General features: G+C 36.8%; 1 protein-coding gene across 1 annotated transcript in view; it reads right to left on the bottom strand.

Annotated features, from left to right (window-relative positions):
* TLE1 (transducin-like enhancer of split 1 (E(sp1) homolog, Drosophila)) overlaps positions 1–16,127 on the bottom strand; it is a gene marked incomplete at its 5' end in the record, with an annotated part of 68,167 nt that overhangs the window by 9,078 nt on the left and 42,962 nt on the right. The window contains 7 exons of the mRNA XM_010013488.1: positions 4,547–4,623; positions 5,923–6,113; positions 6,821–6,965; positions 7,680–7,832; positions 9,348–9,401; positions 12,614–12,730; positions 15,195–15,205. Of these exons, the coding sequence (XP_010011790.1) occupies positions 4,547–4,623; positions 5,923–6,113; positions 6,821–6,965; positions 7,680–7,832; positions 9,348–9,401; positions 12,614–12,730; positions 15,195–15,205 (748 nt within the window). The remainder of the gene's footprint in view (positions 1–4,546; positions 4,624–5,922; positions 6,114–6,820; positions 6,966–7,679; positions 7,833–9,347; positions 9,402–12,613; positions 12,731–15,194; positions 15,206–16,127) is intronic.

Here is a 16,127-nt window from a genome sequence, read left to right as displayed (position 1 = left end):
TAAAACGCCAGAAAGGGTACTTTTAATCATGCAGAATTTCAACTGCGTGCCCATGTTTAAAGTGAAGTTGTATATATCATAAGAGTAGTTTCTCTTTTTTATCATCCTGAGTAGGCATTTGCTTCCAAGACAAGGACTCAAGATGACTGAGTTTTATGGCTTAACAAACAAACCATCTATAGTTTCTTACAAGCCAAGACAGCTTTTTCTACAGTGAAAGTTATCAGCAATCCACTGTGTAAAGAAATGGCTACACATTGCCAAATTCCTCTGTCCCTCCCAAGAGAAGCATGCAGAACAATAAATGTTCCTATTTGCATGAAGATGTGCGGCATGTCATGCTAACATCACCACGGTTGGCATACTTCTGTGCACTAGTAATCTGTATGTACTAGCTATTACGGTATAACTTCGCATTACACGTACCTTTTATCTTGAAAAAACTTGCATTATTTGCCAGACTGGCACTCCCTGGACAAGGAAAGCTTCTGTCTCCAGAAGAACAAAGTACTGGAAACAGCCTTCCTTTAAAATATTCCTCATTGTGCATTCACTGAACAAATGTGAAGGTCAGGAGAATTGAAATCTTTTTTATTTTTGCTTTGAGCAATTCACTAACAGCATGCTATTTCTTTCCAAAAACACATAGAAAAGTTGGCTTCTAACTAGAAGTTGAAAGAGTTAACATATACCACATGGAATCCTCTTCCTACTAAAATGAGAAATGTGTATTTTCAGCTCTTTCTGTGTTGGTGTGTAACACCTCATGGTTCAATTAAAATCACATTAAAAAAAAAAAATACTGAGAAATACATTTGTTCTCAATGTTACCATTAATTCACAATTTTAGACACCAGGGAAGCAATAATGTGGATATAAATCTTACCAATGAACTTGAAAATCTGTGCTCAGTACACAATTCAACTATGAGAAGGTGTGGTTCACATCAAGGAGAAATCCACAAGAACATTAATTTAGTAGCTATAGAAGACTAAAAGCTAAATAAATACCTTGCTATGCAAAGCAAAAAACATGATCACAGCAACACACCAAGAACTTGTAATCCAGTGCATAGTTAAATGTATCAGAATGACAGAGTGCAAAACCTTGACACCACATGTCCATGTCCAAAACTAGTACCGATTTCCTGCCCCGAACCTAAGACAAAGATAATTATTGATTAGGTCATATCTCAAGACAATCTGGAAGGAAATCCCAAGAAACCACACCAACAAAAATAAAAATCAAACAGAAGAGCTCCTAAACAACAATAATCTACTACTGATGGGAATCAACTTTGAAACCAAGAATATGAAAATTTACTTGATGCACAATCATACAGACAAGTCCTTGCCTGTAAAATTAATTCCTGAACTACAAATAGCTGAAGAGAGAAAAAAACTAACATGAGGTCATATCATACACCAAAATATCAAAGTAAAATGTAAAACCTGAATGCCTTATAGGAAATAATTAAAAAGAAAACAACAACCAAAAAAAAATCCACGCAAAACAGAAAAGCCCACAAAAAAACAACTACACACACACACACAAACCCACAAGAAAAACCAACCCACAACCTGCTAGCTACCACATGCAAAGACTAGATCATTTGTATAATTAAGAAATTGCTGAATACACTTTGACTTTCTAGATTGCTATCCAATCTCCCAAGTACATCTGTACCACTTCTAACAAAGCTAGACTCTGAAAAGAGCAAAACTGAAAGATTAACATTCAGGAACATACAAAGATGATAGAGAAGACTTACATTTAATGAAGTTACAGAACAAGGCAAGAATAAGACAAGCTTTCCAGATAACAGTCCCTTGATAAAAGGCAGATAGACAGGTAGGAGTGGGTATTTAAGAGTTTGCTAATTTTTCTAACAAGCTACTCATTGACAGATCTCAGAAGACACAGAGGTTAAAAAGAACTGAGTGGTAATAAATGTCATCCTTTTGGAAGTATAATAATTTAAGTTTCTCTTGGAAGAAGAGTTGGGTGGAAAAAAAAAAACAAACCATACCAAACCAACCAAACAACAGCCCTAGCATAACCACTGATAAAATGGTGCAGCCATGAGCATATACATATAGCTTGGGATTCAATAGTTCAATTTGAAAATTAACTGTACCACTTGCAAGAGGAGACTAAATCTCCACATCTCATCTCATCAATATGGCACCTTAACTGCACTCTAGGAAAAGGAAAACAATGTAAACGAACCAGGAATACTCCACTAGTTTTTATAATTATATAACCCATGTACTTGGTATAGAAAACATAGTAGATTTGCCTAATGTAGGTAAGAGATACTCAGAGATGTTGCAGGTAACAGACAGCATCTAGATAGCTATAGCAATCAAGACTAAAACAAGATTGTTGTAAAGCTGTTAATGGAATGATAAGATATCAGTTTATGGAAGGTTAGGTTTGTCCCACAATAAAAATAAAAAAGACGTCACTTTAAGATGAAATGAGTGACTCAGGCAAAGTAACACGACCACAAAAAAATATTACAGAACACAGCAGCAAATCAAGTGGAAAGTAGAGAGTATGTAGCAACACTGTAGGTGATCTGCAGAACAGTGTAAATAAACTGCTGAAAATACTAAAGATTAAAAAAAAAACCCAACAAACTGACCACCAAACAAATGAAAAACAATAAAAAACCCCCACAACCCACCCCCACCTATAACTTAGCTATGAAATCACAGGATACAAGGTATAGCAGCACATATGCACAGCTTTTGAGCCTTGAGTAGTGCAACAACTAGAACTTGGCCACAGGAAATTTCTGACTGAATTAAAATATGGTTTCACAGCTTATAATATAAAATATTGACAGGCATTACTAACATAATAAGTAATTGAAAGCTTATAAATATACTTGTTTAAAAGTAAAAACTTACAGCCACTGTGCAATCTCAAAAAATATTTTCTGTAAGTATGCCAAATTTAACTGAAGTCAGCAAGAATGACTCTGACCCTTAATAAAAGAATGTTTTGAGAACAAAGCCTGTTCCTTACTGTACTAAATTTAAATATACCACCATCTGACACATTACACCAACTCACTGACGCCTCACTTCGGGAATCTTGTCAACATACCACCAACTTTTCTTTAAGTAAATCCTTAAAAAAGATTTAACAGGTTTCTCACACTGCCAACAGATAGCCAAGTGTGTTCTAGAAGCACAGTGGGTAACAACGATGAATGGCTTTCCATTCTGAGTCTGCTCTTTTCCTACTGTTATGAAAAAAGAGTAGATGAAAAAACACACTTTTTTTTGCCTGTAGTCTGGAGTACTTTTAAGGACATCTGCATGACTGACATTACAATGTATCACTAACTATTAACAGGAGTTCAAAATGAAGGCAAACAGTGTATAACTTTCACTACAGCATGTCTTGTAACTTAGACAGTATCCTAAAAATAAGTTTCTGACTTTTTTCTGAAACTGCAAAAGGAAAAATTAAACCATGATAGACTGGTAAAGAAGATTGTATGTAACAGGAACACCCACAATAGGAAGTGCAAAGTGTTCAGTGAGTTTCAAAATCATAAGTACCTAGACAAACTACTCTAACTGCAACTTCCTGTTGAAAGAGAAGACAGAACTGAATGCCAAGCATGAAGGGATGAAGAACAGGTTCTTCAGAGCATTGGAAAACCATTTATAATTCTCTCTTTCTCTCCAAGAAAACAAATTAGTCAAATTTGCAGTCTATGCTCTGTTTGTACCTGCAAAGACTAGTTGCCCAAAAATACTTAAAAAATAATTACTTTTTTAACGTGACATGCTCATGAGCCAACCACGCACGTGTAAACTAAATCTCAACAATCTACCAAAGCCAAATTACTGAAAAAATTGATGTATGTTTTTGACATATTGTAACATCAATGAGCCACAGCATCATGCAAGTATTTTATTTAACCACCCCTTCTTCAGTAATAGAAACTTTTCGATAAAAAGAACCTGTTGCAAAAGTTACCTTACATCTATGCAACACCTGCTATACAACTGCTTCATCATTCCTTTTGCTCTCCAGCTGCACACTTACACAAACATTTAAAAAAGCTTTCCCTATTATGCAAGGTGTGCATCCGTTGCTAACGTAGCTGCTTCAGATACCTACTGTGACCAGACAAGGTGCCAGACAAGGAGTCTGTGAGTTTGCACTACACATTCATGATCAGTACAGTACAAAGTTTAGTTTCAATATGTTTTATCTTACATATTTTACTACTGTCTACCAGTTTGCAGTCCCTTAACTTCTCCCAGAAAGAAGGAAATAAAAAAGCATTAAAAGTATACCTTCAACAGCTCTTCCTTCAAAATAAGTATATGCACATCTGTTTTGTGATATGACAACTACCATTTGAGAATTTATATGCTGTACCTCTTGCCAGGAGAAATCTAAAACAACCTCCTGGGAACAACCAGACACTACTTACTTTGGAATTCTTATTCACTGACGCAAGATAACTTTATTCTCTCTAGATATTGCAGACGTTACCAAAATGTTAGAAGTTACTTACGGTTTTCCCCCAGGAATCCCTGCTAGATTTGGAGGAATTCCAGGTACTCTCATATGAGGAGGAGGATCAAACCCAACCTGACAATGAAAAATGAATTAATCTCACACTTGCAATTTCTAATTCAGCAAACCCCTTCTCTTCACTCCCGAGCTACCTGCATTTATCCAAAATGTGTCTTTTACCCACATTATTAGATCAAGTGCATGGCCTTTCGTGGGAGGTGGAACAAGACATTTTCCTTAGGAATGCATCTGCTAGAAGTATTTATAGGCGAACAGAAAACCAGTAATGTGTATCATGCACTCACAACACTGAACATAACACAAATACCCCTGTGCATAGCCACGCTAGTGCTCTGACGTTCTATGACAGGAGTGTGTGCCCATGCAGGCACAGCATGGTGCTGGAAAGCAGCCTCAGACCCCAGCTAGAACCTGCATGGCTCCACACTGCATTGTGTAGCCACATCAGCTAGGAGATCTCCCACAGAGCTTAAATAAACTATGCTCCCTTTACGTACTGCAATGCCACTAAACTTATATCCTGGATAAATACATACATCAAATAATACAAACAGAAATTCTAGACTAAACAGACTTAGTTTTATTTCTTTCTCACCAAAGTTAAAATTCTTACTGCTTTAAGAAGCACATAAGCTATTCGGAATTTCCACATTTTCACATAAAAAGTTTTAAAAAAATAGCCATTTCTGCCCTAATGAGATGATGACAAGCTTAAATCCAATCTTGCAAATTTACAAGTAGGTAAGATTGTCTATGCACAAAGCTGCCACCAAGCTCATGTCTGCAATATGAGGCCCCTAGGTTATTCTGCTTGACAACATCTCTATCTGCTACACTGCATTTACTTGCTACACCCACAACAACAACTATTCTTAACACACCTTATCACAGAGCTCCAAGACATGTACCAACCAACTTCCACAAAAAAATAAAATACAAGGGAAGAAACATAGTTAAGATTCTTCTACATGCTTCAAGATTAATTTGCTGTCTCTACGGAACACAAATCTGGTTCAGCAAGAGAAAAGACAATATCCACAGCAGCAATGAAATACTTCATAACTACCAAAACAACCTTCTCAAAGCATAAAATAATGTTTTTGCCATTTATTCACCAGTCAAAGCACTGATGAAGGTGAAGAAAAAGGGAAACACACATAAATACACCAAGATTCTTTGTTTTCAAGGTGCAAATTTGTTTCTCTAGCCACGTAGCAAAATGAAACACAGTGAAGCTGTCAAGCCTCTGGCACTGCTATAACTTGGGAATTCGACAGTGCTAAATGAAGCATGCAGCTCTTCTCAGAGAAGCACAGTTCACAGAACTGAGATTGCATGCAATGTAAGGCCTACCATAGGAGATCTTCCATAGGCAACCACAGCAGCTGCAGCAGCTGCAGCACTCATCTGGGGTGACATATTGTGCAAACTGGCATAGGCTGCGCCTGGACTGGTTAACTCTCCATTCATGCCAGCATGAGGTACCATTCCAAATGGAGCAGGGTACGGTCCTGGTACTGCCAACGGTGTCCGCAAACCTGCAGCTATGGAATAATGAAATCAAGTAGTTTTATTTATATATTCCTGCATACATGGAAGAAATCAGCCCATCTTTTCCCCTACAGTACCTAGCCTTCCCCTCTTGCATATGCACACTGTCAAGCGCCATAATTTATCAGTACCACCACCTCTTTTCTCTCAGTGTAAATATGATCTATTGAAGTCTGAACTTGCTGATTACTTCTAACATCTCTTCTAGCATTACCTATTTCCATTGCTGTAATATTTCCCTGTTTACATTACTCTCTCCTTTGCCAAATTAAGCAGTAAATCTGACAGACATGGTTTACACAGCTCATGTCTGAAGCAACTGTGCTGTACCAGCCTGAATAGCAAAAGTAAACTTCCCCCCTGCACTTGTCAAGATTTACATTGTCTGAGCCTACTAATATTCACTGCAAAGGACTGGAGAAGAGATTGCATTCAGAATGAGAACCAGAAACTTCTGAAACGTCTTTTTATATTGCATTCAGTCTCTGGATTATTTGCAAAAAAGATAAAGACAAAGTAAACAAAGAAGGATAAGAGACAAAGATATTCAAACTCTCAATAATCCAAACATCTGCTTCTCATGAAGCCCTCTCTTGACATCAAGAGCAAAGCAATATATTTAGTTAACATTTGCACAGAACTACATACATAAAAAAAGATTAATTTTGGAACCATAAAAACACGTGAGGTAATGCATTACCAGCTTGGTTAACCAGAGGGTCCATTGCTGGAGGCTTGCCAAGGCCTGGACGAAGTCCTGGAGTTGCACCAGTGCCTGGGGTTGGCACATCACTTCGAGGAGTCGGTGTGCTGGATTTCAGAACAGGCGTGCTGGCTTTTTCATGCTGGTATCATTAAACAAATTAAATGAGTATTATTTTTAATCCAAGCCATATTATACAATTTATCACAACAGCAGCTGGGATGCTGGGCACCTACTATCTAGTCCCTCAGCCAATTTTCACAAATCCAGGCAATGCTGACAACATTAACTTGTGAGAAAGAAATGCTGACCTTTTTGATTGCTGCCAAAATTAAAATAAGAAAAAAACAAAGTTAGTTTTCCTTCTTCCATTGGCATGGAAAAAAAAATAATGCCTGAACTATTTTTTTTTCAGGAGAATATACTATGCATCACCAAATTATTTTATCTTGAAATCACTAATCTCAACTAACATGGGACATAGCCAATCTACGTACAAAACGAAAATACCATCACAGCTGATAGTATCAAAAATTTGTGACACAAAAGCTACAGAGAATCTCATCAAGTTAATAGTGATACTGCAGGAAACATTTTCAAAGAGTAACAGCTTATTTTGAAGAATTTAATAAAAGCCTGTAGAACTTCTTAGTGTCTATATTCAGACCATTTTAAACCATAAGCTATTGCTCATGAGAAAATAAACAATGCTTAACCATTCACTGGAAGAACAGTAGTCTATTTCAGCTTCAAATGTTTAAAGCCATGTACCTTCTGCCACAAACAGCTGCAAAAGAATGGAGTTAGACCTCACAAGAAAGAACAACATTTATCTGGACAACAGACTGCTACCCACCAGGCTCATTTCTTTGGATTTGAGGGAAGCGGAACTTCCTGAAGAGGCCGTAGATGCCGGACTGCTAGAGGCATCTTTCTTTAACAGGCGGGTTTTATCTATACCGTTTTCACGTGGTGAATGAGTCGGACTTGCCCTTGGGGAAGAAGGATCCTAAAACAATGGGAAGGGAAGAACAACACAGAACCCTGTCACCGGCTGGTAGAGAATCACCACTAAGGAGTCTATGGGAAGAAAACTAGAAAATTTTAGAGGCAAGTTCAAATTATAAGACATTTTGTTATCTCTACAGAAAAAAAGCTGAAATCCCTTCATCAATTTAGAGACATAGTTCATATTGTAAACAATCTGGTTTTATTTTACACTACACGTAATCAAAAACTGTTTCCAAGCATAAAGCTTGCTATGAAAGTATACCTAAGTACAAACTAATGCAAGCACACATGACACATGGTAAAAGCAATAAAGACCAACAGTAATGCAGTAAGTTTATACTGGTTTTATCATGTACATTCCCCACACACTGCTAATGACAACAAACATACCAATAATCTATATAGGCCATACAAACCTTGCTCATCTCTATCTTCAGAAGATTTTTATTTCATAATATCTGTCACTTCTTTCTAACTACCACCTGCAATTGCCTCGCTCCTTTAATCTACAGGAAAAACTGAAATAATCTCTCGGGTGATTATCTTTCTTCCAGAGGCACTCTCTGCACTTACTTTAATCTGAAAAAGCCAGCTCAGTTAAGCTACCATGCCATCAGAGCTCTGCAGGTTCTCCATGCTCCTTTGGCTCAGGAGAATAGCAGCAGGAAGGAAGCAGTCCTCACAAGAGGGCACTAAGTGTACTGGCTGATTACTGAGCAATTTCATTCTAAGTAGGGCTTCTGAAAGGATTACTAAAAATCCTTTGTTTGGTACCTATTTTTCTACTTGGCTGACATCATTTGGGCACTTGGAGCTGCTGAAGACACTTCTTTGTCAGCTTCTCTCTCTGTGCTTTTCACAGAGCAGAACCTCACTGCTACTGTATTCAGGCTCCCTAAGTCTCTTTGTTGTATAAAATAAAAGATGAAAAAAAGGGAAGGCCCATCCCTTCATTTTGATGCAGCTGACAAGTCTCTGCCCTGAAGGAAAAAAGAAGTGATACAACTCCTGGAAAATTTTGTGAACTGACTGACTTCATTCTGACTTCAGCAGACTTCCCTCCAAAAACCAAACATTTCTGGAAAATGTTGTCTTTAACACAGGACATTAAAATAATTGCAATTTTTAAAGGTACAAAAAGGTATTTAATAATACTTCTACTACTAAATACAACATTAGACAATGTCTTCCCTTCTCATTTGAAGATAGTAGTTTGAAAACCAGAGCCCTTCACCTGCATCTCACCACAACTCTCTCCACAACAGAGCAGTTGTGAAGCATCAGAATGCAACTGCCAAGGAAACAGACCTGGACAAAGCAGCAGAAAGAAAAGCTGAGAGGGCAACCAAATAAAGCTCAGAGGAAGACATAGTGACTGCAATACTAGCAAAAAGGAGAAGTTGTGAATATTTTAACATATCCACACAGAGAATTCTTTTTCTTCTAACATCTAAATGCACTTTTCCTTTAACCTTTGGGCAAACGTCAAGACTACAAAAATGAAAAAAGTTACCTCATTGGATACATCTACAACCAAGTTATCGTCACTCTTGTCCCCATCACTGTCCTATTAAAAATAAATAAATATAGTGTTCATTTAAATTAGTACATTAAGAGCCCAGAGAGAAAGACTATGTATCTACTCAGACATTTTTTTGTTTTCCTAAACAAAAAGCAAACAGCCTTTCATTAACTTATTAGTAATAGGGAAAACAATGAAAACAGGAACACAACACCTTATTTCTTCTTCAGTAATAAAACCCAAATAAGGTAGAACTAGTTGAAAGGTGGTGGTCTCACCATCAGTGCAAGATGGTCCAAAACTCCTCCTCATTACCATCATAAACAGTGTTATCACTACTCCTAAAAGAGAAACTCATTCTGTTCATATGCTAATCTTATGTGTTAATCTTATGGAAATTACTACTTGTGCATACCTAAAAAAGAACTCCAACAGATCTCAGAAAACTGGAGCTTTTTGGCATGTGTTTGATGAGTGATCTTCCTCAAAGTGATAGGACAATTTTTCTCCTTTTCCAGAAAGGAAAGTGTTGAAATGAAAAGTTCTGGGGAAGAAAAAGCTTCAGAAATGCCAAGGCATTTCAACATTTCTAACGAAACCAAAATACTTTGACATTCCTAAATGGAAATGATTTATTATGGCTTGTCAAGCTGCATTTCGACTGTTTCACATAAATCTGTGTTCACCTGAGCTGCTCTACTGCCTCACAATAGCTGTTACTCAAGTGCCTCCTGGTCCCTGTCTCCAATACAGGCAGGGATGCCTGAGTAGACATGTTCTATGATATAGTGATTTTCACAGTCGACTGTGGTGGTTCAACCAGAAAGAGAGCCTTGACTCAAAAACAAACAAACAAACAAAGTGAAGGACAAAACTTAAACTTTTCATGTGGACAAGTTGGACATTTCCAACAAAAATTCTTTTAATTAAAAAGTTTCTAGGCAAATAAATCAGACATACAAGACTGATCAAACTGTTCCACATCTCCTGCTTTCAACGTGTCTGGGCTATCCCACTTTAACAGTGGCAGACATAAAACACCAGTTCTTTTTCCTCACTTCAGGCCATAAATGTTTAAAACAAGACACCACCACCACCAAAAAAACAAAAACAAACACACAAACACAACCCCGCACAAAACAAACAAACAAGAAACCCAACATAAATAATGATAATAATAAACACCCAAACAAAACCAAACGAACGAACCCAAAGAAAGAAAGAACAACACCCACCCCAACAGGTAGTGTTTCAACCTTTTCCTTCTGCTTTAGTAGCTCAATATTGCTCCAAGAAATACTGCAAACATACTAGGGACCCAGTAGTGCCACTGAAGACAGAATGGTGGCTCTTTTTGCCACCCAGGAAGCTGCCTAACCAAAGGGTGCAAAAGAAAGAATAGGAAAAATTTACCCCCACTTAATCTGCCACCTCTTGAAAAGTATGAAACACCCAGAAGGCAAGAATAGGTTAGAACACATCTGAGCATGCGGGAGCACAGTGGGTGGGACACTTATTCACCAGAAATACCACTTCCGAGGAGGGCAAAACCAGCTGCCAAGCAATGATTAAATGCACTTCACTGACTGTCATCTTGAGAAAAGAAATTTACTGAGACTACCAAAGGCATGTCCTATAAGTACTATGTAGTATCAGAGTATCTCCTCACTAACAAACCCACAGGCTGAAACTATGCAGGTCCTAAATGGAAATTGAAAGAAGAAGAAAAAAATAATAATTGTGGTTTTGCATCTTATTTTCAGAAGTGACAATTCCTGCAACTTGTTTAACTCCTTTCTCACAAAAGCAGTACTTCTTATCCCTAGAAGGGTCTCATCTAAAATGAGCTGAAAATCAGCAGTTCTGTTTGTAGAATTGGGGAACCTTTAAACATAAAGATCTTCTTCCAGATTACAATAAATCTGGAACCTTCAACTATCCTTGATTTGCTCAATTCTTCATTTGATGCTGCCTTTATCTGTAAAATCCATTTCTAGTAAAGAGCAAACAGAACCACACATTTAAAATATGGATTGAACCAAACTGCTTCTACAGTGCAATAATAACCTTTTCATTTCTTCCCAGCAGAAATCCAAGAAAAACAAACACAGTAAGCTTTTTCTTCCTTTTTTTTTTTTTTTATCAAGCGTAGCTTAATAATGCTTAGTCTTCAAACCTTTAAAATGAAAAATGTCCATAGAATATCAAAACCTCAAAGTTGAGGGAGTAACATGGGGAAGTTTGCCAAACCCCTCTGTAATCAAAACAAGATTAGAAAGTGGTAGAAATGCAACTTGCAAAACTATAACTGTACTATAACACCACAATGTGCAGAAAGGGGAAAGTAATCCCAACTACTGTCAGTAGCTCCAGGGATATTCAATAGCTACTCAGAGATATTCTGGATCCAACTGGAGAGAAATTACCCTACCAAATACAAAGGAAATAAAGTGGCACCTGATTTTCTATTGGGTTTCAGTGACCAGGAAGTAATTAGTGATCGGATCTATATTCAAACCAGACAATTTGCCACATTATTGCTATGTCAAAGAATAGTATCTTCTGATAGATTTAAGTTCTGCTTTTTCTGTACTTTCACACCAGTCCTAGTCTCTAAAGTCTGTTCAAGTATCATCCTGTGATTTGGCTCAGCACTGAAGACTTGGATGTTGAAAGCCTATATGAACCTTTTGAGATTCACATATGCCTGTGTATGTTGTAGAGAAGTGTCTCTTGGAAACCAGCAACAAGCAAGCTACACAAAAATGCAAACTGTGAACTTTTTATATTTCAATTTGCTTTCTGCCGAAACTGCCATATCAGCCAAAAGCAAACTTTAGTAAGATGGTACAGCCTCCTAACATGAAATTTCTAATGGTAACTATTAAGCAACATGGTAATAGCTAGTACCAGACAAAAGTACTAAAATCCATCAAATCAACGAAATCCTTCATTTCAAACAAACCCGCAGCTTTTAGAGTAGTCCAGAAAGGATCTCTTGCTCCAACTCAGAAATGTCCCAGAACACTTGTGAATCCCAAACAGCTTCTCCTGTCTTAGTATTCCCTGTTGAGTATTACTTGACAATAGCACAAACTCTTCTCACAACATGAATAATGGCCTTTCTGACAGATATATTCACATACTACATCAGCCATAGGAAACACATTGCCTCGCTCTTCTCAGCTCTTTTACTCCTCATGCAAGCACAGTATGTGCAAATAAATTAATCATTTCTTTGACACAGATTTGCTTACATAGTGGCTGGAATCCTTATCATCCACCTTTCTCTTTTTGATGTCATTGGTATATTCAGGGCCATTCCTGCGTTTATCTGTGCTTCGCAGACTGTCCGGGACCAAAAGAGAGTTACTCTGTAAAGACAAAACCCAAGGTCAATCAAAAATTCCTTTCAAGATTTCTTCATATATGCTTAAAAACTGGATCTGATAGATGCTTTAGAAATGTGATACCTACAAAGTCTTTCATTCCATTTAATCCAACTCAAAGCCCTCCAGGCAAACATGTACAGCTTCATGCATTCTAAGAACCTTGGCTTTTCATTGTTCAATATATCAAAAGTTTAGTTCACTTGTCAGTCACTATTTAACTAACTAATTCAACTGAATTTATAGTTTAGTAGAAGCAGGCTTGCTGTTTATTCACTAGCAGGTAGCAATCATTTTTTTTATTTTTTTTTATTTAATACTCATATCTCATATAATAAAAGAGACCTTGTAAATATAATCTGATTGATTGCTCGCTTTTAGATCATCATAAATAGATGATGCTTTGGTATGTCTACATCTGCAGGCATGACAATTTGCATTTAACTCTTAAAGTAACAAATATTTACCAAATAAGGTTATGCAGTAATCATTCGTTAGCTGTGGTAAACTCCAATTGGAAACCTTCAATAAATGTATTGCAAACAAAGATCAAATATTTTTATTTCTAGCATAACTTTCACTACTAGTGTGAAATTAAGGCTAAAGTGTTATTTAATCAGATTTGATCTGAATAACTGAGACAAACACACACGAAAGACAAAAGCAAAGACTAATCTTTTTCTCAAACTACATGGACTGCTTTCATTCATGCTAAGTTATGCTAAGTACAAACTGTTGACCCAAAGAGAAAGGCATTTTAGACATTTTTCAGTCACATGACAATTTGACATGCCTGCGATTCCCATCTCCATCTCTGTTCCAGCTAAAGCATTAAAACGTGTTACAATGAGATCTTTTAAGTGCAGGATTAGCATATGCAAGAGGGCAATTTGTTCAGTGATGTGTTAATGCCGTGAACAATACTGAATGAGTTGAGAAAAAAGATCTCCTTTTCCAAAGACCTGGTAAGCCTAGTTTCTAAAAGCCAAGTACATGCTTACGTAAATAAATATATGCTCACACACATATATAAGTAAATATGTATTTACATGCATACGCATATCTCTCAAGAAAAAAAACTAATACATATATTCAGTAAGTGTAAGCCCGCAAAGAAAATACTTAGATCTACCGAAGAGCCAGAGATACTTACTCTTAATATATCATAGCCACACTAACAGCCAGTGAACTGTGCACTGAATGGCTTCCCCTTTAAAACCTGAGGACAACTCGGTAGTTTTGCTCACACATTGTTTAGTCCCAAAGAGAAAGAAAACAAAACAGGGTACATAAGGCAACCTGAATCCTCTTTTTCCTACTTCAGAAGCTGCACTTTAAAGCCAACTTTAAGCTCTTTTATTCATGACTATTCAAGCTAAACAAATGCCAAGGGGCTTACATAACGCATATAGGAGAGTCTAATGAAATTCAGTATAAAGAAGCTCAAAATAATGTCTTCACTGCAATGTTTTGCAGCTAAAAGGTGGGCTTGTTGGATCACTGAACTAATTGCCTTGACAAATATAGTCTGAATTTAACCCCTTATCTCCTCCCAGATGCACACAAACTCAGAATGAAGAACATTAAAACACATCTTCAACGTTTTAATATAGTAATGATATTAACATTTAATACTTTTACATTTTTAATATATCATGTTTGTAGCAGTAGAATCATTCTAAGAAGCAAGCTGTCAATTCAAACTTGACCACAGATTTGAGTACTGTAAATGTCTTTTCTTAAAAAAAGGAGAAAAGTCTTAAAGCGATACTTTCCTTAAGAAAAATCATTAAAAAAAGAAAACTATTTTACTACCAAAGACACTAGCATAAAACAAGGAAGACAAATGTAGTAAAGCAAATAAACTCAATTTCTCATTTTAAATTGTCAAAATTTATGTGTAACAGAAAGGTGTCAAAGGGGCAACAGCTGGGAAAAATTTAGCAACCCTGCTATTTGAAGTTACCACACAGCATCAAACATGTGTAACTATAATGGCTGATCTTTTTCCTGGTTTAATGTAAAGTCTACCTAGGCAATGCTGACAACATTCTGTACAGTTTGTCTTGCAGAATTTCAACACTGTGAAACGTATCTAGGAACTCCCAGGTACATCTAGGTCCCATTGCGTCCTAAATTCCAAAGATTATTCAGTTAGATTTTTCCTCATAAGACTAGTGGTTTAGTTATTATATAAACATAAAATTACAACACTAATCTACAGTCCTTATAAGCCAGTTCTGCAAAACACCTCCCCTACGGTCATATTTACTGCCTTTCTCTGATTTACCACCTTCATTTAAAGGCACTGTTCCCTGGAATCAGAGCAACCAAGCCAGAAGCTGTTGTCGACCAGCTTATTTTACAATAGTTACACCATCAGTTCCAAATAAGATCATGCTGCTACTCTGGCAAAATTTACCTGTAAACTTAATAATTAAAAAGTTACTGTTTTGTTCTCTTAGGAGTACAAAGAAGTTCTAACAATTGTGACTATAATCAGGTAAAGTATAACTTTTGATGAAAAAACAGCCGTTCCTCATTTTGACTCTGGTAGTTTGTATTTGCTGTATGTTCACTATCAAGCACAGGGCCACATAGGAGACAGCAGTAAGAGCTTCACAATGATAGAGTTCTCCTTTTCTTCTCTATAGAAAAAAACAACAACAAAAAAAAAAAAATCTTCTTCTTAGTTCTTCTATCAGGCCTACTAATTTCTGACTTAATTTTCAAAAGTGGGTCAAGTATTTCTATTGCAGCAATTTTTTTTTTTACTAATACTACAGAAATTTTCAGTTGGGATTGATCTTCAATAATTATCAGTTTGTACAAAAAAGGCAGAAAAATATATACATGTGTAGTTGATTTCTTAAAGAGAAACTGCATGGCATCACTTTTCATTTTGTCTTCATTTCAACAGACTAGATGCATAATTGAGGATAATCCTTGCTTTCATACTAGGAGCTCAATTTATTAGGGATCAGCAGTGCAACAGCTGCAAATGATGAATCTCAGATCAGAACAAATGGTCAAAATGAATTTTATGTGTTTTCTTACCAATCATTCAAAATTTATTCACATGAATCCCTTTTCTTCAAAAAGTCCCAAAAGAATTTAAAAAAAAAGAAAGCCTAATGCAGCACCACTTCCTGTCAGTTACCAAACTGCATAAGGGCTTTGTAAACCCTAAACCAACTTTGCTGCCAGCAAAAGTTAAACACTGAAACCACCAGCAGCAAATACGAAACGAAAGCCTAGTCATGAGGCACAGAGAAGGCAGGCTCCCTATTAGGAATATAAGGCACATTATTCAACTGCCATGCCACTCCCCATTGGAACAACTTCCAAACCACAAGTATGTGTGCCAGAGGTACAGGCTCAG

This window comes from Nestor notabilis, unplaced genomic scaffold (genome assembly GCF_000696875.1).
Source record: "Nestor notabilis isolate BGI_N333 unplaced genomic scaffold, ASM69687v1 scaffold23374, whole genome shotgun sequence".
Taxonomy (NCBI): domain Eukaryota; kingdom Metazoa; phylum Chordata; class Aves; order Psittaciformes; family Psittacidae; genus Nestor; species Nestor notabilis.
Note: the sequence above shows the minus strand (reverse complement) of the source record. Positions and strands in the feature narration are given on the sequence as shown.